This window comes from Anser cygnoides, chromosome Z (genome assembly GCF_040182565.1).
Source record: "Anser cygnoides isolate HZ-2024a breed goose chromosome Z, Taihu_goose_T2T_genome, whole genome shotgun sequence".
Classification (NCBI taxonomy): Eukaryota; Metazoa; Chordata; class Aves; order Anseriformes; family Anatidae; genus Anser; species Anser cygnoides.
The window spans coordinates 47,467,156-47,494,679 of NC_089912.1; the positions used below are offsets into that span (position 1 = coordinate 47,467,156).

General features: G+C 39.9%; 1 protein-coding gene across 1 annotated transcript in view; it reads left to right on the forward strand.

The window, feature by feature from the left end:
• Positions 1–27,524, forward strand: part of TMC1 (transmembrane channel like 1) — a 65,486-nt gene that overhangs the window by 34,149 nt on the left and 3,813 nt on the right. The window contains exons 10-17 of the mRNA XM_066988873.1: positions 1,603–1,747; positions 3,797–3,991; positions 9,080–9,259; positions 9,617–9,769; positions 11,216–11,344; positions 23,757–23,824; positions 25,300–25,539; positions 26,107–26,232. Of these exons, the coding sequence (XP_066844974.1) occupies positions 1,603–1,747; positions 3,797–3,991; positions 9,080–9,259; positions 9,617–9,769; positions 11,216–11,344; positions 23,757–23,824; positions 25,300–25,539; positions 26,107–26,232 (1,236 nt within the window). The remainder of the gene's footprint in view (positions 1–1,602; positions 1,748–3,796; positions 3,992–9,079; positions 9,260–9,616; positions 9,770–11,215; positions 11,345–23,756; positions 23,825–25,299; positions 25,540–26,106; positions 26,233–27,524) is intronic.

The window sequence follows — 27,524 nt, forward strand, 5'->3', positions numbered from 1 at the left end:
TATTTGATAATGTATCTTTGAAAATTAGAAAAGTCTTAGTCTCAGAGAATCTATCAGAGAATCCCTCAGAATAAAACAAAGGAAGACCGAAGAGGAAAACTGCAGCGTATCTAGTAGCTTCCCATCTGGTCATGTGACACTAACGCTGATCTGTAATTAGGTGATCTTAAGGACAGTTTTTGCAGTCTTCTTCTCTTTGCTGTTTCTCCAGAAAGCAATATAATGGGAAGCACTACTGTTGTTATCCTGTTAACAGAAATATGGGAAAGAGTGTGCATGTGTGAAAGAGGTAGTAAGATGGTATTATTATATTTAGGGGAAACATTTAGAATTATGGCTCCACTCTTCAGCTCTTCCTGTGTATGTTACTAAATAGAAACATTTTTGGTCTCATGGAAATAATATCCCAACCATATTCACTGTTTTGTTAGGAATTCTTGAGAAGGAATGATCTTAGTCTAGAAACCAGCAGCGGGGCAAATTCTCACCAAGACCCTTCATAAAGTCTCTCTCTTCTGTATATAATCTTTAAAAAACAAACCAAAAAACCAACCAACCAAACAAACAAACAAGCAAAAACAACTAAAAGAAACAATCAAAAACTAAACCAAACAACAACAAAAACTACCCCAACCAACCAACAACAAAAACTACCCCAACCAACCAACCAATCCCTCCTTTCCCCAGTGGCTTTAGTTTATGCCAGCTCAGAAGTATTTGCCATATTACTTATGATTCTCTTCCAGGATATGAGAGTATGCATTTCACCGGACCATTAGAAATGTGATATATCGAATGTATTGATACTAATAACATAATTCGACTGCATTAGTCAGCTTTAAGGGGTGCAATTTTCTGTCCAAGAAATCAATACTGTATCCAAGGTTAAATGGCTTGTTCCCTACCAATATAATCCATACTTGTGCTTAATGAGTTGAATTAAGAGATGAAGTAGGCAAAAGCAAGACCACTTTTATTACATGAATGACAATACTTTGAAAAAGAAAAGTTAGTAGTCAAGATGAAATCAAATCACTGAAGAAAGAATTTGATGTTTGTGGATACTGTTATAAATCTTGTTTATAAGTGCATAGGAGATGAGAGGCAAGATAGAAAGCTCTAATAGAGTTTTATTTATTTGGTAAAAACAGATTTTATCCTGGTTGGTTATTTTAGAATTCTTTTTTTCCTCTTAATGAAGTCTATAATCAAATCTACTTCAGTTCAGGTTGTTCTGCAGCTTTCTGTTTAAGAGATCTTCTTGATATTGTGTTCACAATTGAGTTTCTTAACCAGTGGAAGTTCTATGAGATGTTCGTGAAATAAATTCTTTCTTTCTCATAAAAATGTGTTGTGAGCTGATAAATAAAAACAGCTAAGAATTTCAAATCTCTGTCCTTCTCCCTTGTTACAAACAGATTTTTCTATACTTGACTGATTGCAACATGACTGATTGCATAGATAATATGTATATATATTTTTTTCAGAATAATGCTAGAACTTTAGGAAGAATGAAAACAAACAAACAAACAAACAAACTACATGATCACATAGCAAAACATCTTTTAATAGGACATTTCTGTGTCTTTTTGACTTTTGCAGAATGGCAAGGAATGCAAATGAAGATGGTGGTGGAGATGACACTAGTTTTAATTTCAGCTGGAAAATGTTCACAAGCTGGGACTACCTGATAGGCAATCCTGAGACAGCAGATAATAAGTTTGCTTCGATCACTACAAGCTTTAAGGTAAAACAAAGCTTGCTAAAGAGATGTAATCTGACTAGTCTTTCACACTGGTGTGAACCAGGTGGAACTAACACATTACTAACTAAGCCATTAGGCTTAAACTGAAGTAGGCAGCTCTGTACCTTTCTGGTCTGGGTCTTTATGCCTTTCCATCCTATTTTTTTTCCTTTTCATTGTGGAAGATAAAAACATAGAATCATTTCTGTCCTCTGTGACTGCAGTACTAGTTTTAGCAAAATGATTCTACTGTAAAAATAACCTTTGCTTTTTCCTTGTCTCTCATGTCTTCCAGTTTCTCTGATGCTTGTGTCTGAAAAACTTTTTTTTTAAAAAGGTTGCTCACGTTTTGCCAACCTGACTTTTTCTTGTTCTCTTGCTACCGTGAGAGGTACCATAAGACAACAATAACATCATCTAAAAAGAATTCTTCACCACATAAGAAGAATTTGTGTCAGATTTCTGAGTGTCTACTTGTTTTTCAATAAGAAAAAAGATTGCTTTCCTTGCATAACAGAAAGTTTTTATTTTGAAATCAATTATGAAACATAGCCCAATTTGCAATGCAATACAATAGACCTCTGTAGGCTATGATTATTTCAGCAGTCATTCTGTGAGAAATCTGGGGCAGGATGCGAGATGCACTACTGCAAAAACAGTGGACGGGAGGTATTCTATGTACTGAATGTTAAAGAAAGTGTTGCTATACATGGACATGCCTGTGGAGTAGGTAAAAGAAAAAATATTTTTCAGTGTAATAATCTGGGGGGAATACACTAGCAAGGTGTTACCAGGTAAGGAACAAGATGCTATTTTTGCAATCACTGATTTTATATGGCATGGGACCTGGAGGACCAACCATTAGCTACCCTATCCAATCACATACAACACCATTCCTTTCCGCAGTTGCGATACAACCAACATATGACCACCTTCCCAACTACAAGCATAAAAATAGTTGCACTCAATGTCAGTGGAAAGAAAAGGTCTTAGAAAAAAAAAAAAAGTAAAATACTAACTGGAAGCACTGAAAGTCTGAGAGATTTCTCTGCCTGCCTGCTAAGGTCGGTAGCTAAATGCTGTCTGGACAAGAACATGTCAGCTAGAGACATTTTTGAGAAATAAACTCCTGAACCTTTTCTGTGATCTTTGCAAATGAGCAAGGAGAGAAAGAGTGAAGCCTTGGTTTGGATGACATCATGGGAGTTTTGCTCAAGAGCTGCTGCAATCTCCTTTCATTTTTGTAAAAAACAAGTAGTAAGAAAATAAAACCATGACTTATTTTTAAAAATATTATTATAATTAATTACTACAATACAGGACTTCAGCTTCCCTTCTGTACAACTGATTTCCTTACTGAAGTAAAAAACTGCAGCCCAACCTCCTTTTCTTGAACATAGTTCAGAGAGACAGCTCTTTCTGCTGGAAAAAACAGGAGCTGAAGATTTTAGTTGCACCAGAGTTCTAATATATGGCCACTAATGGCCAAGAATAAATGTGGGGCAAATATTTTATTTTGCAGTTCAAAGCTGTGCACTGCTTATCTTATTTATTTATTTATTTATTGGGGGGGTGGGAGGGGGAAGGGGGGATTCCTATATGTAAACAATCTTTTCATTCTTCCTTAATTAGTGACTCAAAATAAATCTTTTTTTTTTTTTTTTTCTGTTTTTTACAAATGTGCATTTTTTTGATTGTGACAGTTCATTTGCTGGCAGTTAATCACACGTGTCTTGCTGGGCGACCCCCAGCACCTCACACCACGTTTCAAGCTGACAAACTGTGCTGATTTCTTCTTGACCTATGAGAACAGGTGTAATGAGTGATACACTCAATGGAAAAAAAGTGAACTCTGGGGAGCCAAATCCCTGAGATTTCTCAGGGTCCAAAACAGATTTTATGAGACAATATAATTTTATCTCAAAACATGATGCCCAAGTGTGCATTTGCATCATCACAACTGATTTAACTGAATTCTAACTACTGGCTAAACAATGTAGAGTCTTGACCATTAAAGTACTGATAATATTCGTTTGTTTTTAACAAGTGCAGGAAGCTATTGTGGAGGAGCAGGAGAGCCGAAAAGAGGAAAACATTCACTTGACTCGCTTCCTGAGAGTTCTTGCTAACTTCTTAGCCCTATGCACACTTGCTGGGAGTGGCTACCTCATCTTTTTTGTTGTGAGAAGATCACAGAAATTTGCCCTGGAAGGTCTGGAGAACTACGGGTGGTGGGAAAGAAATGAAGTTCGTGCTAGCACATTTCTAAAATAGATGTGGTTTCAAACTGTGTCTCTGTACTCTGCATGTTGACTTTTTTTTTTCTTTTTTCTTTTTTTTTTTTTTTTTCCTGAGAATTTAAGCACTTTGAGTGTGGGTGGCAAATGTGCAACAAAAGAACTCTTATTGTCTTTCTGCTTTGTGCTTCATTAAGAGGAATATATATATATATATTTTTCAAATGTCCTTTCATATTCGGTTTTCCTTGAAGACCTTCAACTTTCCTCTTTTGAGCCCCTAAAATTGTTTTTCCAGCCACTCTGTGGACTCACAAGATCTCCTCAAGGTGCCTACTCTCTTGTTGCTTTCCTGCAGAGACTGGTCCAAAGAAAGTGACTGGTATGCAGCCACATCCAAAGTTATTTGGGACCTCAGAGATACAACTCTGCAGTGCAGCAACAGTATGAAGCTTAAGCCTTCCAGCTTCACCTGCCCAGTCCAAGAGCAAATATCTTTTATTTATTTATTTATTTATTTATTCTTTTTTTTTTTTCTGTTTAATCTGTTTTCTTCTAGAGTAAATGCAGTCCTGACTTATAGAGGTGTATATTGAAAGTGATTGTGTTTGCTGTAACAGTATGTAGTAGGTACTTGAATTCAGCATTACCATATAAAAACCTGGACAGGCTTTGTTTTTATTTAACAGACACACTGTTGTGCATATTGTAAAACTAGCTGTTCATTATTTAAAGCTTGTATTCTGACCTAGAGAGTGAAGTTGATATCTGAATTAAAGTAAGGCCAAAAGATGCCAGCTTCACAAAGCTAATGGCATGGATAATGGTAGAATGAGGAAAGTCAGTCCCTAACTTTGAACACCAAAATCTGTCACAGGAAGTAACATACATATTTCAGCAACTCACCTTTGGAATCCAGAGAAATAAATCAGCTAAGATTGGATTAAATTATTTGATAAAAATTATTTCATCTTACTCTGGTTGGGAAAGAATTCTTGTAACAACTACTTGGCTTAATGCAACACAAGCTCTATATGTGACAACAGACTAGCAGATGAAGGCAGTTCAGAAGGAATTCAGTTTTCTCAGTTAAAAGGTGTGGTAACATATTTGTTCTAACATGGACAGTGCTACTGAAAGCTGTTATATCAGCTTATGTTGCAATCTGGAAAATACTTAAGCATATGAATGTTTACATTTTATTTTTTGTTTGCTGTACAAAAGATCACTGCTTAGGAGGCACTGTATCACAGAGACCTAGAGCAAGTGTTGCTAAACAAGAATGGCTAAGGCAGTGTTGCTGTTATTTGGCTACAAATTTTTCCCTGTTGACAAGCAATGAACATATTTGTGAGGTACAAAATATTGCCTTTGACTGGGTATTAGTATTTAATGAGATACGTATATTTGGCTTCTTCTTAACAGCCATTTAAACATTTTTCTTTCTTATTTTTTTCTTATTTTCTAGATTAAGCTCTTACGTTTGTGCCATGAATAAATGAACTGAGATTTTGATCGGAAAAAGACCATAAACACTTGGTGTACTATTTAAAGCAAGGAAAAGCTCAGCTTTTACATATAATTCAAGCAACTTTCTTCATAAAAAATATTCAGCTACTGTTGTAAGATTTTATTTTCCCAATAGATGTATTAGGGGTTTAGGAAATGTTTACACATATTCATGGTGTCCTTGGAGCAATCTGGGGTAAATGTTTTTCATATATTCTGTTCCTGAAGCTCATGGCCTAATAAAGTGCCACTGGTGACTTTGTGGACAAGGCCTATTTCTCTCTCTGATTGTTGTCCTCTGTCATATTACTGCAAATCTATTCCAAACTGGGTTCTGTGAACCTGAACTTCATCTCAGCAGTATCTAGTTCTTCAGGGTCACAGTTCAGTTGAAACTGTCTAGCCCATCACAAAGAGTAGGAAATTAGTGTGAAGAGGCAGACTAGGGCTGTTAAGGTACTTCATCAGCCTTTGCATCTCTTCTCACAGGTGGTTGTGGCCAGGTGGTTGGCTATGGATGAACAATGATGCTGTACATTGTAACAATTTCCCCATGACTATGGAAATTTTGATAAAATAGAGAATAATGCCACTGATTTCCTTGGTACAGTACTCTGAAATAAGATGAAAAGTACCGAATGGGAATTGACTTTTCTCATTTGACAAAAGATAATTTGTAGAACTACATTATATGGTGAACATCTCTCTGGTACATTGGTACTCTGTTTTCTCAAATATGCTCCTACACTGTTTAAAGATGAAATTACTTAAAAGCAGAATGAACTTACGGGGAGTCAGACTGATTTCTCTGTATCAGAATTATTAACAACATTTGGGCAAAGAGGAGATACGGCTTAGAGCTTACACATTTTTTTTTTTTAATGTGCTTTAACATTTTAGATCTTGCAAGGTGAAATGACCCCTTAGACCTTTTGCCAAAAACTTCCTGATATTTACTTTAATGTTTCTAGTAGTAGATATGGAGCAGACTTTCACTGGGGTTATTAAGCCGTGTTGTCAATACTCTATTTAAATTGGAGAAATCATCAGGTGGCTTTTATTATTTTGAAATATAAATTTTACTTCTAATTGTCTTTTAAAAAATGAAACTGTATTAACTAGAAAAATAGTTGTTTATTACTGCTTTCTGCAGTAGATGCTAGACAAATCTGTGACTACTGCAGTTGTTGGTAGAAGATATGATTTATATTAACTAGACTACTTACCTTTAATGAACTTATCCTTTAATAATCAAGCAGTCAGAATACACCATTTAATGTTTGGCACACATTCATATGCAGAGGAGGCTGGTGTTTAGATGTAAATGCAGTCACAGAATTTCTTATCCAATTCATAGCAGCTTGAAAAGCTTGTGTAAGCAGGAATTTTCTAGCTTTCAGAATGTCATACAGATGCTTGGTCTCTAGAGTAGTTAGCGTTCTAGAGAGATGAACTTTGTTTTGAACCAGGGTTTTCACTGATTAGTATATATATCTTCATTGCTGTTCCTTTCTTACTCAGAAATGTTATCTTGGTAGGTCAGGGAATGTTTTTGAGATTCATTCAGCAGACACTGAAGATAAGACCATACTGGTTATGAACTGTAACTGTATCATGCTTACATGCAGCCATGCTGTCCTTCTTCTGGAATATCATTCTAAAGTTTTCAAGTCACACAGAACAGTGGAACTGTCAATGATATAAACAGTGGAAGAAAATCTGCTCTAGCACTTGAAGTTGACAAAAAATCCAGAATATAAATTAGCTCCTTTCTGAATTCAAACTAAAGAACTAAAGTGGCTAAAATTCAATGGATAATGTATTTCTCTATGTTCAGTAAAATACTTCATAAAAAAAAAAAAAAGATGATGTGCTGTGAAACTATATGAAGGCTGTCTATACTTTTAAAATATGGAACCCATTATAGTTTCAGAATTTTGAAAACTCAATAAGTTACATTTTGTTTCAGTAAAACTTTGAATTTTGTTTTATTCATTTCTCACTTTTCAGCTTTACAAGTTTCTGTGCATTGCTTCACTTCTTATTTTTATGTTTTTTCTCCAGAACTAGAAATGTCTTTGAGATGGGAGCATGGTGAAGGCATGGCAAAATGCAGAGAGAAAGCAAATAAGAAAGAATATTCTTACTTCAGATAAATAATAAAAAAGAACTTAAGAAAAATATAGAAAACATTGAATGATAAGGAAAATCAGTGACTTGTATTCTGCTTTTCCCATAGTGAAGCAACAAAGAAACATTTGATGAAGTTAGCAAGTACTATATTTAAAACTGCCTAAAGGACATACCCTTTCTTCTAAAATACATGTTCATCATGTCTTCCAGTAAAAGAACTGGGTGAGATTTTGTAACAGTGGGAATGTACATATTTAATAGAGAGTGAATTTTTTTGTTGGCATAGTGCTTTTCTGCTGTCATATTATTTCTGAGAACCAAGACCAATCTTCTATTCCTTGATAGTAGAAAGTTAGGAATGTGTTAAAATTTGCAATAGTTCTAGCAAAATGGATTCCAGGATGGCTGAGAGTTGCTAAATTCAGAACAACTGATATACAATTATTATTATTATTATTATTAATTATTATTTTGTGACTAAATCAATTCCTTTTTACTTAATTGTTTCAGTATGAGTCATCTTAAATAAACATCTTTTTGTTTTGTGACTTAACTGGAGACAATGTTTTCTGTTGCTTGGCTTTTAGTCCTTTAAAGATGAGCTTTTTGTAAGGAAATTTTATTTGAAACTGAAATAAAAAAAATGCACTTTAAAGCTTTTTCAATTACTTCATTTTTGGCTGACACAGTCGATTAGATTTTGTACTATTTCACCAAAAGGTTCAAGCATACTTGGAACAAATTTTAGCAATCACTTAAGCATGCTGAATTCTTAGAATGCCTCACTCAGAATAAAAATGTGTATTCAATATTCCGTAGCATATATTGAGTATATTGAATTTCAAACTGTCTATGAAAGCTTGTTTTTCTCATTTTGCTTTCAATGAACTTGTTCCTTTTCCATTCTTCTGTGATGTGAGTTAATCTTGTTAGAGTCTTTTCAGAAAAACAGGCAGAAAGCATCAGGATTGATTTGAATTTGCTTTGCTTATGCATCAAGAATTAACTTTGGGTGAGAAGTCAGATAATTTTAATTTAGCACGGAATTTTTAGAGAAATGTTTATATAGAACATGTACGTGTCTATTAGGAAGACAAGGAAGAGACTTAGCATGAAACAGTACTGGAAATAGTTTTTTGCGAAGTTCTATGACATAATTTTTTCTAGAATGTAGGTTGTACTTAAAACATCTAATACTTGATATTTTTCTGACGTTAAAGTGAACTGTAAAATTGAAAAGAAAAAAAAATCCAAAGTATCTATTTACAGGAGAATACAAATAAGTTTTCACTTCATTGTTTCTTTGCAAAAACAGCTTGTGACTCCCAGAGTGGGTTTTGCTTTTCATTAAATCAAATACCAAATAACAAGTAGCAATAGAAATACACTTGTCATCAAAATCAATCTTGCCTCTAACATTTCACTGTAAACTTTTTTTTTTTTTCTTTCCCTATAGGTGAACATGGTCATGTCACTTTTAGGAATGTTCTGTCCAACTTTATTTGATGTAATAAGTTCTCTGGAAAACTACCACCCTCGAATAGCTCTAAGATGGCAGCTGGGACGTATCTTTGCTCTTTTTCTTGGCAATCTCTACACTTTCATTATTGCCCTAATGGATGAAATCAATCTCAAGGTAAGCTATTTACCTCCCTTCACTATTTTTAACATGTATCAGGGTAAGGATATATATTTCCAACCATGTCATAGATATATCGGGGAAAGATGGGAAAGTCTTGGAGTGGAAAAGAAAAGGCTGAGTATTGGTAATATAAGCTCATGTTTATTTTATTTTATTTTATTTTATTTTATTTTATTTTATTTTATTTTATTTTATTTTATTTTATTTTATTTTATTTTATTTTATTTTATTTTATTTTATTTTATTTTATTTTATTTATTTTATTTATTTTATTTTATTTTATTTTATTTTATTTTATTTTATTTATTTTATTTTATTTTATTTTAATCCCATATTTATTTATTTATTTAGTTGGAGGAAGAGAAGATTGTCAAGTATAACATGACAATATGGGAAGCCAGTCTATACAATGGTACTATTCCAGAAAATTCAACTGCTCCTCCAATACAGGTAGACCCTGCAGATGTCCCCAGAGGCCCATGTTGGGAAACAATGGTAGGCCAGGTAATGTAACTTATTTGAGTTCATATTTGAAAATAGATCATAGTGTGTTACAAGATATCATACGAAAACCCTCTTTATTTCTGCTGACTAGAGACATTAAGGTGGGAGAGCATGAGAAAATGCAGATGTGGGACAAGATAATGAAGGATTTTTATTTTTATTTTTTATTTTTTTCCAAGCTACAAAGCTTAGAAAACACTATTTTAATTTCTTTGAATCCTCTCTAGTAGGGAGGTCCCCCTGCTGGTACCTGACACAATTCAAAGCATCCCCCCCCCTTTTTTTTTTTCACTATTCTCCTGATTCATCTTCCTCTCCTCATCTGTCTTATAAAGCCTGTTTAGCAACTATGAGAAGTTGGATTGGTCACAACAATTAATAAAAGTGTTAATTCTGAATAAATTTTTAATCAAGCAAAGATCAGTTTTTCACAACGACAGGTATATTGCAAAGATAAGTAGCTCAACCAAAAAAGAAAGAAAAAAGTATACGATCAGCTCTTGCTAGCAATGTGCATTTGAGAAACCATCTTTATCTTTAACCAAGTAACATCATGCAAAAGAACATCAGTAGTTTAACAGTAAATCTGATCAGTAATTTTATTTGATTCAGTTGAACATTCATAGCTACTGACATTCATATAATATGACACTTCCAAAGAATTTCCCAACATTCCCTTTTCCTCTGTTTGATCATACCTTATTGTTATTGTTTTGTCCATGCGATTAAATCCACCATTGAATCACAACTTTTGCTATTGTTCCATCATTCTGACAGTCTCAGTACCTGTTCGTCTCCACTCCTGACTGGATAAGTGACCAGCAGGTGATGGACAGGAAACAACAGACTTTTTTTTTTCTTTTTTTTTTCTTTTTTTTTTCCCCCCCCCACGGATGCTGAATGATAAGCTAAGAACACCAAGAGCTCATCACTGTGCTGATTTTCTCCATAATTTGAAATCAGAGAGAATAATAAGACTTTTGGGCAAATGGGGTAAGGCCTGGTACAGCAGGGTTTAGTGGGACTGACGGGACTTACTGAAACAAAAGTAAAAGAACAAGGATTTTGGGATTTTAGGAATTTCTTTTTTTCTTTCCATATTCAGTGGAATTGGTGCTCATTTAGGAAGAAAGCCAAAAGAGAGGTTGAGATATCAATGTGGAGTTCTGCTATAGTGGCAGTCTTAGTTGGAAACTTTTCCCAGACTAATCATACCCTGAAAGTCTCATCTGCTATGAACATAAATAAAAGCAGCAGGTATCTCTAACAAATGAGGGACAGTTTTCCTCCTGGCATTTCTCAGAATCAGTGAATCAGGAGGAGCTGAGAATTTTTACCAGGTTTTAGCAGGGTAAGAACATCCTAGTATAGGATATCCTTCATCAATATTGTAACTATAACTTGCTTAAATATATTCTCAAAAAAATAATAATATTGCTTTAACAGGAATTTGTGCGGCTGACAGTCTCTGACACGATGACAACTTATATCACAATTCTAATCGGTGATTTCTTGAGAGCTGTCTTTGTTAGGTTTTTCAATTACTGCTGGTGCTGGGACTTGGAGTACGGATTTGTAAGTATACGATTTGCTATTTTAAATGTTTTTGTCAGATCATCACTTCATGTTTTTGTAGTAAATCACATTTTTCTTTTAATCATACAGAGGTTACAGTTGCCTAGGCATATCACCTTCAAAATTCCTGAACAGTATTTTGCTTGTTTGTCTCAGAATTTGCTTTTGTCTTAATATTTGCCTTATTCTTCAGGCTTCAGTAACCTTTGAAAACATGTTTTTATTAATTTGATTGTGTAAGTAAGCTGGCTACACATTTTTCACACATTTCAATTTTAAAGACACTCCCAGGTCTGCAGAATATACATAGTGACTCTCTTTGATTTCTATGAACTTTCCCACGGGGTCTTCTAACATAATGAAACAGCCAGTGTTTGTGAAGAAAAATACAAAAGACTTTTTTTTCTAGAAACCTTATCAGATATATTTTTGCTACATTAAGAATCAGGTACATTCATGTCATTCATTTTCTTTTTTCTTCCTAGTCTTGTAAAGTGTTTGGTAAGTCTTTATAGTACCACATCTGTGGACACAATGCTTATGGAAATGGTTTAGTGGTGGACTTGGTAGTGTTTCGTTGATGGCTGGAGAGAGCTAAATCATTTAAAGTTATCTAGGGTACATCTGCTCGAACAGCCACTATAGCTTTTCTGCCATTTGTCCTTCTTTCCTCAAAATATTAGCTTCATGTGTGCACATTTTTGTTGTTGTTGTTTGTTTACCAACAGCCACCTTTCAAGAAATTATAATTTTCCAGAGACAGAAAGTTTGGTGTTATCATAGAATCATAGAATATCCTGAGTTGGAAGGGACCCATAAGGATCATCAAGTCCAACTCCTGGCATCACACAGGTCTGCCCAAAAGTTTAGACCATGTAACTAAGTGCACAGTCCAATCTCTTCTTAAATTCAGACAGGCCATATATATATGTATTTCTGTTGTAGCAATGTCATTTCTGTTGGCTGGCTCCTATGAAACTTCAGCCCGTATAGCAAGGTTCAGTTTCTCCCTGTTAATTCTCCTGTGTGTATCTAACAGGACTGGGGTAGGACTGGAGACAGAGTTTACAAGCCGGCCAGTTTGTGAAGAGCCAAGATACAACCCTTGCAATAACAATATCAAATGCAAGGATTTGAATACAGTATGCACAGAGAACCAGCACAGCTTGTGGAACAGTGTATTTTCATATACTTAAATGGCATCTGGAACTTTCTCACATTTTCATACTTGTCACAGCTATTTTAATAACTGAGAATGAATATGGGGAACACATGAATTGCTGTAGCCAGTACTATGTCTTACAGGAAATAGTTCAGACCTCATATTTTCCAACGATGTTAAAGTGATATGCTGGAACTTTTCCCTATTAGGATTTTCAGGATGAAAGAGTATGAATGAATGCAAGTCTGAAAGCTATTCTGAGGACTACAGGATAGACTTGTTACCTAGGATGATCACTACCTGTCACTAGTGGGGTTTTCCAGGGCTCCATTTTAGGACCAGTCTTCTTCAATGTTTTCATAATGATTTGGTTGTTGGACTTGAAGGTTTTTTGAGCAAGTTCGTGGATGATACCAAATTGGGTGGAGCTGCTGACTCTGCCAAGGGTGGTGAGGCCTTGGAGAGAGATCTGGACAAATTAGAGAGCTGAGCAATCACCAACAATATGAAGTTCAACAAGAGCAAGTGCTGGATTCTGCACCTGGGAAGGGGCAACCCTGACTATAAGTACAGACTGGGGGATGAGAGGCTGGAGGTTAGCCCTGTAGAAAGGGATCTGGGGGTTTTGTTTGGCAGCAAGTTGAACATGAGCCAGCAGTGTGCCTTGGCATCTAGGAGTGTGCCTTGGCATCTTGGCAACCATATCCTGGAGTGCATCAAGCACGGCATTGCTAGTCGGTCGAGGTAAGTGATCCGCTCTGCTCTGCACTGGTGCAGCCTCACCTCAAGTACAGTGTGCAGTTCTGGGCACCACAGTATGGGAGATATAAAACTGTTAGGGAGTGTCCAAAGGAAGGCAGCAAAGATAGTAAAGGGTCTGGAGGGCAAGACATATGAGGAGTAGCTGAAGTCACTTGGTTTATTCATCCTGGAGAAGACTGAGGGGAGGCCTCATCACAGTCTACAGCTTCCTCATGAGGAGAGTGGAGGGGCAGGCGCTTATCTCTTCTCTCAGGTGACCAGTGATACAACACAAGGAAATGTCTCGAAGCTGCTACAGCTGTTCAGGCTGGATATCAGGAAAAAGTTTTTCACTGAGAGGAAAAATTTTTTCACTGAGAGGGTGGCCAGGTGCTGGAACAGGCTCCCCAGGGCAGTGGTCACAGCACCGAACCTGCTAGAGTTCAAGAAGCGCTTGGACAATGCTCTCAGACACATGGTCTGATTTTTTGGGTGGTCCTTTGGGGACCCAGTTGGACTCAATGATCCCTGTGGGTCCCTTCCAACTATCCAAGAAGGATATTCTATGATTTTATGATTCTGTGATCTGGCTTCTATTTGGTCTTCCTGAAGCCTTTTCTGCCATTTTCTGTGAATCATCTGCTCTTTATGCAGGGACTTTTTTGTCACAAGAGCTGCCCTAGTGCTGTTTGAGGTGACATTGGGTATCCAGAACAGCTGGGTGGTGCTGCTGGATTTAACAAAAGTTTGTTAAATTCCTGCAGTCTTCCACTGCTGGGAGCCATGTGGCACATTGTAGGACAGCTTGACATGAATTGAGAGTGCCAGTTGCCAAGTGGAGACACACAGAATCATAGAATGGTGCAGGTTGGAAGGACCTTAAAGATCATCTAGTTCCAGCTCCCCCTGTCATTGGCAGAGATGCCACCCACTAGATCAGGTTGACCATGGCCTCATCTAACTTGGTCTTGAACAGTGCCAGGGATGGGGCTTCCACAGCTTCTCTGGGCAACCTATTCCAAAGCCTCAATGCCCTCACAGTGAAGAATTCCCTCCTAACCTCTAATCTAAATATCCCTTCTTTTAGTTTAAAACCATGCCCCCTTGTCCTGTCATTATCTGAGAGCAACGAGTTGCTCTCCATTTTTTTTGTAAGCTCTCTTTGTAAGGTACTGAAAAGCCGCAGTGAGGTTACCCCAGACCCTTCTCTTCTTCAGGCTGAACAGCCTGCTCTGTCTCAGCCTTTCTTTGTAGGAGAGGTGCTCCAGCCCCTTGATCATCTTCATGGCCCTCCTCTGGACCTGTTGTAACAGCTCCACATCCTTCTTTTGCTGGGGGCCCCAGACCTGGATGTAGCACTCCGAGTGGGGCCTCACAAGGGCAGAGCAGAAGGGGATAATCACCTCCCTTGACCTGCTGGCCACTCCTATTTTGATGCAGCCCAGGATGACCTTGGCCTTCTGGGCTGCAAGCGTGCACTTCTGGCTCATGTTGAGCTTTTTGTCCACCAGAACCCCCAAGTCCTCCTCTGCAGAGCTGCTCTCATTGAGTTCTTCATAGAATCACAGAATGGCCTGGGTTGAAAAGGACCTTAAAGAACATCAAGTTTAATCCCCCTGCTCTGGGCAGGGTTGCCAACCACTAGAACAGTCTGCCCAGAGCCACATCTAGCCTGGTCTTGAATGCCTCCAGGGGTGGGGCATCCGCAACCTCTCCGGGCAACCTGTTCCTGTGCCTCACCACCCTCTGAGTGGAAATCTTCCTTCTAATATCTTACCTAAATCTCCTGGTTTGAAACCATTCCCCTTGTCCTGTCATTATCAACACATATAATCAGGCATTCCCCCTCCTGTTTATACGCTCCCTTCAAGTACTGGAAGGCTGCAATGAGGTCTCCCCGGAGCCTTCTCTTCTCCAAGCTACACAAGCCCAGTTCCCTCAACCTTTCAGCGTAGGAGAGGTGCTCCAGCCTTCTGATCATCTTAGTGGCCCTCCTCTGGACCCATTCCAAGAACTTCACATCCTTCTTGTGCTGGAGGCCCCAGGCCTGCATGCAGTATTCCAGGTGGGGCCTCACAAGAGCAGAATAGAGGGGGACAATCACGTCCCTCTCCCTGCTGGCCACTCCTTTTTTAATGCAGCCCAGGACACAGTTGGCCTTCCAGGCTGCAAGCACGCATTGCTGGCTCATGTCCAGCTTTTCGTCCATCAGGACCCCCAAGTCCTTCTTCGCAGGGCTGCTCTCAAGTTCTTGTTCTCCCAGTCTAAATAAATACCTGGGATTGCATGGGATTACCTTGCACTTGGCCTTGTTAACGTCATTTGGTTCTCATGGGCCCACTTCTCCAGCCTGTCCAGGTCCCTCTGGATGGCATCCGTTCCCTCTATTGTATCGACTGCACTGCTCAGCTTGGTGTCATCTGCAAACTTGCTGAGGGTGCACTTGATTCCGTCGTCTATGTCATTGATAAAGATGTTGAAGAGCATTGGTCCCAAGACCGACCAAACCTTCTTCTACCACTCTGTACTCCTGTCCGGGATTGCCCAGCCCAGGTGTAGCACCTTGCACTTAGACTTTTTGAACCTCATTAGGTTCACGTGGGATTGCATCCCTATACTCTTGCCAGGCCATGTGTCCCTGCTTCCACTAACTGTGTATTTCCCTCTTGCACCTCAGTTTGACCAGCAAGTCCTTGCTCAGCCATCCCAGTTGTCTGCCTTCCCTGCCCGCTTTTTTACACAGGGGGATAGAGAGCTCTTGGGCTCTAAGAAAAACATCCTAAAAGAGTTGTCAGCTCTGTTCAGCTCCTTTGTCCCTAAGGACAGTGTTCCAGGGGATCTCATCTTCTAGGTCTTTAAATAGTTTGAATTTCGCTCTTTGGAAGTTCAGCATCCTGACTTTGCTCTTTGCCAGGCCCATATTCCTCAAGATCACAAAGTCAACCAGCATTTGGTCACTGCAGCCCAGATTGCCTGCAATCTTGACCTCTTTAATGAACTCTTCAGTGTTGGTGAGCACCAGGTCAAGTAATGCTTCTCCTCTGGTTTGTCTAATACCTGGACAAGTAATTTATCCTCAGCCTACTCTAGGAATCTCCTGGATTGCTTACAGCCTGCTGTGTAGTTTTCCCAGCAAACATCCAGGTGAAAGAAGTCATAATATCATTAGGATTGGAAAAGACCTCTAAGATCATCTGGTCCAACCATCACCCTACCACCAATGTCACCCACTAAAACATGTCCCTAAGCACCAAGTCCAACCTTTCCTTAAACACCCCAAGGGATGGTGACTCCACGACTTCCCTGGGCAACCTGTTCCAATGCCTGGCCACTCTTTCTGAGAAGAAATATCTCCTAATTTCCAACCTTAACCTCTCCTGGAGCAACTTGAGGCCATTCACTCTAGTCCCATCACTAGTTTTCTGTGAGAAGAGGCTGACCCCCAGCTCCTCACAGCTTCCTTTCAGGTAGTTCTAGAGAGCAATAAGGTCTCCCCTATGCCTCCTCTTCTCCAGACTAAACAACCCGAGTTCCCTCAGCTGCCCCTCATAGGACTTGTGTTCCAGGCTTTAACCAGCTTCATAGCCCTGCTCTGGGTAAGTTCCAGGGCCTCGACGTCCGTCTTGTACTGAGGAGCCGAAAGCTGAACGCAGTACTGGAGGTGCTGCCTCACCAAAGCTGAGTACAGGGGGATGATCACCTCCCAAGTCCTGCTGGCTACACTATTCCTGATACAAGCTAGGATGCTGTTAGCCGTCTTGGTCACCTCGGCACACTGCTGGCTCATGTTCAGGTGAGCATCAATGAACACCCCCAGATCCTTTTTCTCTGCACAGCTTTCCAGCCACTCTCCCCCAAACCTGTAGTGCTGCATGGGGTTGTTGTGGCCAAAGTGCAGGAACCAGCACTTAGCCATGTTGAACCTCATCCCATTGGCCTCTGTCCATTCACCCAACCTGTCCAGGTTCATCTGCAGGGCCTTCCTACTCTCTAGCAGATTGACACTTCCTCCCAACTTGGTGTCTGCAAACTTTCTGAAGTTGTACTCAATTTCCTTCTCCAAATAGTCAATAAGGATATTAAAGAGAATGGGCCCCAACACTGAACCCTGGGGAACACCACTGGTCCTGTCAGGATGAGAGCGCGAAAATGCAATGCTTCTTGTAGTTGAAGCAAGAATGCCTCATCCACAGGCTCCCCTTGATTAGGTGGCCTGTAGTAGACCCCAGCCACAAGCTGTTCTTTATTGGTGTGGTCCTTAACTCTCACCCACAAGCTCTCAACCTGTCCCTAGCTGTTTCCCAGAGGCATCTCTTCACAAACAATCCCTTCCCTAATGTAGAGGGCAACACCCACTCCCTTCCTTCCCTGTCTATCCCTTCTGAAGAGTTTGTAGCCCTCTATTCCAATGTTCCAGTTATGTGATCCTTTCCACCATGTTTCTGTGCTAGCAATCATCTCATATTTGTCTACTTGCACCATGGTTTCGAACTCTTTCTATTTGTTTCCCATGCTGCTTTCATAGGTGTAAAGGCACTTCAGCTGGGCTATCGGTCAAATCACATTTCTAGAACCCTTCCTGATTGCACTGGGAGACTTCATGAGTATTTCCCTGTTGTTACTTAGAGTGATAGTGTTCTCAGGTATTCTTTCTTCACTCAGAGCTGTATCTCGTTCCCACACTGCATCTATTTTAAAGCCCTCATGAGAAGCCCAGCCAGCTTACTGCCTAGAACACTCTTGCCCCACCTGGTCAACTGTCCCCTGTCCAGCATCAGCATGCCTGGTCTCTCGAAACTGTGTTCAAGGTTGCCGAACCTAACCTTGGGCATGGCACCAGCCTCACAGCCAGTCATTCACACAGTCTGTTTGTCACCTTCTTCCTGCGTCCCAGTTACCAACTGAGAGGACAGAAGAGAACACTACTTGTGTGCCTGATCCCTTTAACATCTTTCTAAGGGACATAAAATCCTTTTTGATGTTTTGGAGTTTCCTTGTCATAACATTGTTTGAGTCTACTTGAAAAAGAGGGGAGGGGTGGTAGTCCTTGAGACCCACCAGACTTGGTAGCCTCTTCATAGTATCATGAATATGGGCGCCAATCTCTAGAGAGATTGTCCAGATGGCAAATGGGAGCCTCAGTGCCTCTCAGAGAGGAGTCTCCAATGACTAACACCCTTCATGCCTTCTTTGTGGCACTGGCTCTGATGCAGGTGGCAGACTGAGCCAACTTGGTGTGGTTGGTCTTTCTGAGATCCCTATGGCTGGCCGTTATGAGGTCTTTACTATTAATCTCAGAGTCTCCTCCTTCCTGCCCTAGAACATTGTGCCTGTTGCGCAGGGGCACTTCAGGGGTATTGGGGAGACGCCTCCTGCAACTCTGATCAGAGACAAGGGTCCACTCTCCCTTGTCCTGTGAGTCTTTCAAATGTGTTCGTTCAGGACTGGAAGCTTGTTTACCCTCCCCTTGCCTGGAATTAAAGCAGAGCTGTTGTTTGGACCATGTCAACGTATAATATCATTTGTCAACCTCCCACACAGACTCCCAAAAGCTAAGCTGTCTGGAGAGCTCTTCTCCCAACAGAGCCAACAGTTTGAAAAACTCATCCAGCTGGGCACACTTGCACCCATGACACCCACCTGTACCTTCAGGCCCTGGGCTTTCAGAGACTGGAGTTCCCTGGGACTGAGGGTTTGGGATAATCTTTTGATCCTCAGGAGGTCTGTTTGGGCGTAGGCATCTGCTCGGGGAGGTTGCTGCCCGCCCCCCCCCCCATCTGGGTTTCAGCCTCAGACCAGCGGGCTTGGTGGGTGGACACCATTTCTGTTTCAGTAGGAGGTCTTTCCTCTGCTGATCCCAGGACACAAAATGAACGGTCCTGCACACCATCCCTGCATGCTCTGCTGGGCCAACGACCGCACCATGCCCTGACTGCCCGCCCTTGTCGCTGCACTCCAAAGTCACGCTCCCCAGGAGCTGCCTTTCTGTGACAGAGGATGGGTGCTTCTGGCTCTGCCTGAGCCTTGTCAGCCACCCTCATGAGGGCTGCTGGGTCCTGGTGGCTCTCTTGAGTGACCTCGAAGCAGAAAACCTCTGCAAGCTGTGATCCCCCACTTCACAGCAGAATGAGTCTGCCCTGGAGCTGATCTCCTTAGTGAGGCAATCATTCTGCCATTAACACTTCAGACTTTTTTGTTTATTTGTTAGGGAAGTTAAAGGAGTATAATACAGTTATTTAATCAATAGAACAAGGCCGATACAAGAAAGCCTTAATTAAGTGACTGGACTGAAGAGCTGTACAGATACCATCCTTCCTTCTAGTCACCCATCCATCCATACGGCCTGGGGGAGCCTGCCCCAGAAAAGGGGCCCTCAGCCCCACCAACCATCCTTCTTCTTCCACATGAGGGCATCTTCCAGGCCACTCCCAACACAGCCGCCTTTGGGCATGCATGGGCCACTTCATCACAGAGGCTTGCTGAGGTCACAGTGGCCACCACTGCCCCGCCTTTGCTCCGGGCCCTATAAAACAGGAACCCTGCAGGTGGCCCACCACTCGCTGAGCTTCTAGGCCCTCTGACAGCCAGTTTGTGTGGTAGCAAGAAGACCAGAGGCAGGAAGGCAAGCAGCAGCCCTCCTCGGCGTGAGAGGACAGCAATGCAGTCCAAGGAAGCACCGAGAAGGAAGGCACCTAACAAGAAGGAGACGTGTCATGGGCAGAGGGATAGCACGTGTGGCACAACTGACATCAGTGCTTAGGGGACCTCTGGCGCCCAGCCCACAGACACTTACAAGTGGTACCATTGACACCACAACGATGCAGGGAACAGGCTGCACCCTCAGCCGTACAGCAACAGAGGGCCTAGGCCTTTCCATTGGTGCAATGGTGGCATGGGGCGAAGGCAGGAGCATCAGGCAGACAGCCGTGTGGAGCAGAGACGTGCCCATAATCTGGAACACAGTGTAGGACCCAGCCATGGCCCTAAAACAGATAGCAGCGTCGAATCCATGCATAGAAATCATCCAGACAGTGGCATGGGACCTAGGGGTGGAACTGGATGACTCCGTGGTTCGGCACCCTGGCATGAAAGCATTCCGGATGAAAGGCATCCTATTTGGCCAGTCCTGGGCAAGGACTGGCTTATCCTTCTGCCTAACACCATGGAGCCCATGGAGCGGGATCCACCAGATGTGGAGGAACTGATGGAATTGGATCCACCTCCACCAGATCAGACCTGCGACTACCGTGGCATGTCTTTGCTCTGTGCCATCAGACCAACAGTGTCGCAGGAGTGCCAGGCAAGCTCCCTACTCGTCGCTCAGGCTCCATCCCAAGCATTAGCTTGGAGCTGCCAAACAGCATGAACATCCTGCAGACTTATCTGCAAAGTCTCACAGCAATAAAGAACTCTTGTTGCCGATTCTCAGGGGTTGTGTGAATGCTTCTTTTCCATCCCCCAGCCCTTGTGCGAGAGGTGGCATCCCTTCTGCACAGAACCTTGAGGAAGAGCACAAGAAAGGACCCAGCTTCCTTCAGGCTGCTGTGCTGGGGTGACAGGAGGAGTCCCCGAGGGCCACCATGCACCTTTAGCATTTGTGAAAATAAACTGAGGGGTGAAAATAGTAGTGTGTAAGCGATTATAGGTGGCTAATTTCTTATATGAGGAATGAGTTTCTATATTTGAGTAATTGGTAACGACAGACATGGAGAAGGCTGAGGTACTCAAAAACTTCTACGCCTCCATCTGCACTGGTAGACGGGCTTCCCAAGTCCTTCATTTCCCTGAACCCATAGGTGGAGGCTGGGGGATCAAAGTCCCACCCACTGTAAGTGAAGAGCAGATTCGACACCACGTGACGGATCTAAACAGGTACAAGTCCATGGGACCTGATGACATGAATCCCAGGGTCCTGAGGGAACTGGCTGATGTAGTTGCCAAGCCTATCTCCATCAGAGTTGAAAAGTCCTGGCATTCAGGTGATGTCCCTGGTGAGTGGAAAAATGGAAACAAGATGCCCCTACTCTTCAACAATTAAAACAAAGAATTAAACAAAGAGCACTACTCTACTCAACAATTAAAAAAATTAGGAGATATTTCCTCTCAGAAAGGGTGGTCAGGCATTGGAACAGGTTGCCCAGGGAAGTGGTTGAGACACCATCTCTGGGGTTGTTCAAGGAAAGATTGGACCTGGTGTGTAGGGACATGGCTGAGAGATGAGTAGTTAGAAAGCTGCCTGGCAGAGAAGGACCTGGGAGTATTGGTTGATAGTTGGCTGAATGTGAGCCAGCAGTGTGCTCAGGTGGTCAAGAAGGCCAACAGCATCCTGGCTTTCATAAGAAACAGTGTGGCCAGAAGGGCTAGGGAAGTGATTGTCCCCCTGTACTCGGCTCTGGCGAGGCCGCACCTCGAGTACTGTGTTCAGTTTTGGGCCCCTCGCTACAAGAAGGACATCGAGGTGCTCGAGCGAGTCCAGAGAAGGGCAACGAAGCTGGTGAGGGGTCTGGAGAACAAGTCTTATGAGTAGCGGCTGGGTGAGCTGGGGTTGTTCAGCCTGGAGAAGAGAAGGCTCAGGGGCGACCTTATCGCTCTCTACAGGTACCTTAAAGGAGGCTGTAGCGAGGTGGGGGTTGGTCTGTTCTCCCACATGCCTGGTGACAGGATGAGGGGGAATGGGCTAAAGTTGCACCAGAGGAGGTTTAGGTTGGATATTAGGAGGAACTTCTTTACTGAAAGGGTTGTTAGGCATTGGAATAGGCTGTCCAGGGAAGTGGTTCAGTCACCATCCCTGGAGGTCTTTACAAGACGTTTAGATGTAGAGCTTAGTGATATGGTTTAATGTAGGACTTGTTAGTGTTAGGTCAGAGGTTGGACTGGGTGATCTTGGAGGTCTCCTGCAACCTAGATGATTCTGTGATTCTGTGATTCTGTGATGGTTTAGTGAGTGACATTGGTAGTAGGGTGATGGTTGGACCAGATGATCTTGAAGGTCTTTTCCAATCTTATTTTTTCTATGATTCTATGTTTCTATACAGAGTAAAAAATGTACAGAGAAGTATTAAGTAGTGAGTGTGAACCTTACAGCCCATACACAAGGGTTTAACCACTGTTAAGAGAAGCCATGGACTGATTGGTCAGCAGTGAGGGGACACCTTATTTCCATGTTATATTACTGTTCTCAAAGTGCCAATTACACATTTGCTAGTAGTGTATGATGGGCATACTGTTGTTGTACAGAAAAAGCGCTACTAGTAGCTCAAGTAAAGGGTGTGAAGATACATAAGGAATCAGAGTCAGTGCTACAGCCTAGAAACTGTGCTGATTTGCATGCAAAACAAAAATAAATAAAAGAAAGGAAATTGATCTTACAGAACTACTTGTGTCAATTTTCCAAACTCTTTACACCATTAGAGCTTACAATGAACAAGGAATCTTCCAATGAGCCATACCCAGATTTTCTATATTATTGATAGTCTTTAATTTGAAAGATCATCCTGAGCTTTCCTTCATTTTCTGCAAAGACAGCTTATCTGATAGATACCATTGCTGCTGTAGAAACCACTTAACTGTTAATGAAATAATGAAACTTTTATTTGGCATTATGTAAGAATGATTCTAAAGAGCTCCCCTTATTCAACTGTTTTTCAAGTTGAATACTATTTAATCTTACTTTATTAATAATTAGTAATTAATACTTAGTTGAAGGTGTATTTAATCTTTCCTTGCATAGAAGACAATTCATAAGTACACACAATATAAATAGAGCAATTTGTTGTAAACGTACATGCAGATATCTGTATATGCATGTATATATATACATACATATATATATATATACATAAAACTAGGCAGAAAGAGTGTAGAAGCTCCAAATATCCCAACATATTATAATTTGTAGTTATGACTTTAATTTGTTAATTTTAACAGAATATCTTTGTTTTGATTCAGACTCAAGGAAATAGTTGGTTTTGTACCTCAAGCCCATTACTCCCCATGTCAGTTGTCCCTGTAATTAATACCTGGATCATCATTCATGATCTTTTTGACCACCCACTTGGTGAATCGTGCATGTCACCAGCTATGTTGTAGTATAACTCTTTCTTCCAAGACAGTTTATTAAGCAAAAGATTGTGACAATGTAAAACTCAATGGATAATATGTTTGAATAATAAATTTTAATGTAAACCAAAATTTTGGAGCCAGTTTCTTACCAGAAATGTTTATTCTGGTACATATGCACAGAAACCTGCCTACAAAATAACGTGTGCATTTCAGTCATTGCTCAAATTCAGTGTTCTCAGTAAAATTCTGCAACCAGTATTAAAGTCTATCTGTTGGCCTTGAGTCTTATTTATTTATTTCATGATTCACTGATAATATGCAACAAGAACCTTTACAATACAATACCATTATTCTGCTGCTGTTGGAAGTGACAATTTTAATCTAGCATAAGTCATCTTAAAACCTTTTGTGCAAGTCTAATGAACAAATTTGTGTTATTTCTTTCAGCCATCGTATTCAGAGTTTGACATAAGTGGGAATGTGCTGGGACTGATCTTTAACCAAGGCATGATCTGGTAGGTGTGGCAAAGTGTGTCTCTTGTGTCAGCATTCTCCACAGGACTGCAGGATTTATCAGCATCTGTGAAATGAGGATCCTGTCTCATTGTTTTAGTCTGATGACAGTGTGAAGCAATATATATCAGATGCTGGTACAGTGGAATCAGTGGGACAATTTCTAAGCTATTTCTGAGCTAAAATCATGGGACCAGATGCATCAGGTTTCGCAGATCTGAAACGGAATGAAAAGAGTTTCAGTTGCAGCTGGTGAGCTGGCACTGCCACAGAACTAGAAAGGATGAGACGTACATATGTGTGCGTTTGTTTTCTGAGATGAGAGAGAGAGTACACTTACAAAGGCTCTTTCATTATTTGTTCTCACAAAGTGACTGAAATGCAGTTCATTTGCAAGTCTTCTCCATATTGATAACCTATTGGCAAGAATTTGTCTACCATGTTTTTTAAGTTATACATACAAATTTTGGCAATATCCATAAATTACCTAGAGTTTGAACTTGCTGAACTTGTAGAGTATTTTACAACTGATTTCTTTGTGGTTAAGAAATAGGGCCATTAGGTCTCTGCCTTCATAGACCACCAATCCTTTGCCATCTCTTTTAATTGAAGATATGTGGAAAGAGGAAGAAGAGATATTAATATCATATACTCTGACATGACATCTCTATACTTACAGGGATGTTTCCAACCACACAGATTTTTTTTCCCCTATTTTATAAAGAGAAAAAGAGTCACCCAGAAGCAAGGTGACCCAGCCCTGATCAGTTGAACAATGATAAAGGAAAAAGTAGATTCCTGCTATCTGTACCATTTGGCCAGGCAGTTAAAAATAACTGCTCTTCAGTCATCATGGCACAGGAAACATGGTCAGATAAAAATAAAATGGTCCCAACTGCTTCTGTGTCATAACCATGCAACTGTAGAAAATAAGGAAAAAAATATGACATTTAGCAGAATCAATAAGTTCATTGGAATAAGGCAGTAAATAACCATAGTAACAGAAGTAAAATAAATGTCAATTTAGCAAAAATAATCTTCCTAAAATGGTACTAATATACTAAGAAAAATAATAAAGAATAATCTAGATTATTTCAGTAACACCTAGATTTTGGGTTACTTTTTTTTTTCTGTCTTTTTTTTTTAAATGAAACACATGACAGATGCTTCATGAACTAATGGTACAAAGTAAGAGGGAGTAACGTTTCATTAAGTGATTATCTCATTCACAGAGAAAGATAATTTTGGAGCTTTGAAACAAAAAGTACATATGGAGAATTCTTTCTGTATGCCTCCAGTTCTTCTTAAAGCAAGAAGAGGCAACACCAGTAAAAAAAAATAAAAAATAAAATAAATAGGATTTTAAGAAAAACAGTGCACACAGTGATGTTGCAAAGCACACCAGAGTGGGAAATAGGTATCATATTTAGGCAGAAGTCCTACTACAAGGTGTTTGTTTGTTTATTTGTTTTTCTAGGATGGGGTCTTTTTACGCTCCATGTCTGCCAGCAATTAATGTGTTCCGCCTCCACACTTCAATGTACCTGCAGTGCTGGGCAGTGATGTGTTGCAATGTCCCCCAGGAGAGGGTCTTCAAAGCTTCCAGATCAAACAACTTCTACATGGCCATGTTGCTTTTCATTCTCTTTCTCTCCACACTGCCTGCTGTGTACACCATAGTCTCCATCCCACCATCTTTTGACTGCGGTCCTTTCAGGTATTTTACATTTTACATCCACCTATTGTTAATACCACATCAAATCACAGTGAATTATCCAGTAATGAAAAGGATTTTCCTTTATAACTATTAGCACTTGCTAGGTTGAGTGTTTAATTATGTGACGTTTCTCATTATGGATAATCATTGAAGTTGGAATCCTATAAAACTGGTTAATTATTTTAAAAAGTTTCCTGTTTTTTTTTTTTTTAAATTATTTTTCTGAATTGTAGAACAGAAAGCCTTTTCTTTTGATTAGCTGTGATGTAAACATTTGTTATTACTTCTCTAAATCAGAAATTATTCTTAAGGAGTATATCAGTGCTTTATTATGCCTCTACAGCCTGTTGAGATTAAAATGTTGGTGTCTATTTTTCTCCTTAAAATACATAAATCCTGTTTTAACTAAAGGTAGTTTCAGAGTTTTATGTTTTAAATAATGCTAACGTATTTTTTTGACTTTTTCCCTGATTTGGTGTGATGTTATTAACTCATATATTCATGATACTGAATTGGCATTGCTAAAATATTTGGATATGATATATTGTCACATTTTCTGTTTAACAGTGGGAAAACTAGAATGTTTGAAGTCATATCAGAAACTCTGGAGCATGACTTCCCTTCTTGGTTTGGGAAGGTATTTGGCTATGCCTCTAACCCTGGACTTATCCTACCTTTTATATTACTGATGGTGTACGTATAGAATATTAACTGAAAACTTAATCCTTAATGAAAGGTCTGATCAGTTTCTTTCCTTCTGAATCTTTACTGCATGCATATCTAATTAAATATGGTATTGATTCCCCCATGGTGAGGGACTTTAAGAATTTAGGTCTTTTAGTTGAACATAATTAATGTGTCTCTGCACAAAAGGTGATCTCTGTTTTGTTCAGCTGTTTTCAGCTTTTTTTTTTTTTTTTTTTTTTACATTTTTTTGCTCTTGCTACCATAACGACAAAACTATTTAAATGCAGAAGTCTATGGGATCTGATGTTGTTGTGACCTTGATCAGCTTGTTCAGTAGACAGAACAACATGTCATAAATCCTTAGCAAGTTCAGTAGAAAACTCACAGAACAGTGACTGTCGTAAAGCAGAGCTATTTCTCATTAACTTTCAGTGAGCTTGGTCTTGAGTGCCTGTGCCTTTCCTTGATGTACCTTATGTTGTCGGGACTAGAGGGAGAGAGGGTGTTAGAAATATACTATGGAGATGTTCCAATCTCAACTGCCTAAAATCACCTCGAGTCCTATTCCTTCTTATGGAACAAGGCTAGTAGGGATTTTTCATAAGTCACTTAAAGAATAATGACCCCTGAGTAGTCTTTCTCAAAAACTATATTGAGTCCTTCTTCATAAAGACATTTTAAACTACTGCTCATGTATATCACAATTTTTGCATACTGCTGAACTAAAAGCTAATTCTAGGTAGAAATGAGCTGGGATTTAACCCTGCATTGTAGAATTGCCAAGAAATATAGAGAAGATTACAGAATATAATACAAATTGCAAAATACTTTATGTGAGCAAAATGAAATTCTGAGATGAAATTTTACCAAGATTCACTTAACATTTTGTTCCATTTAACCATTATCTAGAAAAACAAAAAGACTGGAATGTCCTCTGAAATATGGGGTTACCTTTTACTTATTTTTTTCCGAGTAGTATTCCTATACTGCAAAGATCCAAGACAAAAATACCAAAATATAAATGAGAAAGAAAAAAAAAAAAGGAAAATACAAGGCAAAATCAGGCAAAGCAGAGTCAACAGCAAATGAAGATTAATTACTTACTGATTAACAAAGGGTTTCATATCAGAATTTCTCTAATTAAATCATGAGAGTAAAAAATACTAATTTCATAGAGTTATCACAAAAATAATGCAATATATTGAAAAGTGTAACCAAATTTAGAACAAAAATTAAAACTTACGGTTTTGGCTATTCTCATAGAAGTATTTAACTTTGCCTATTTATAGAATCATAGA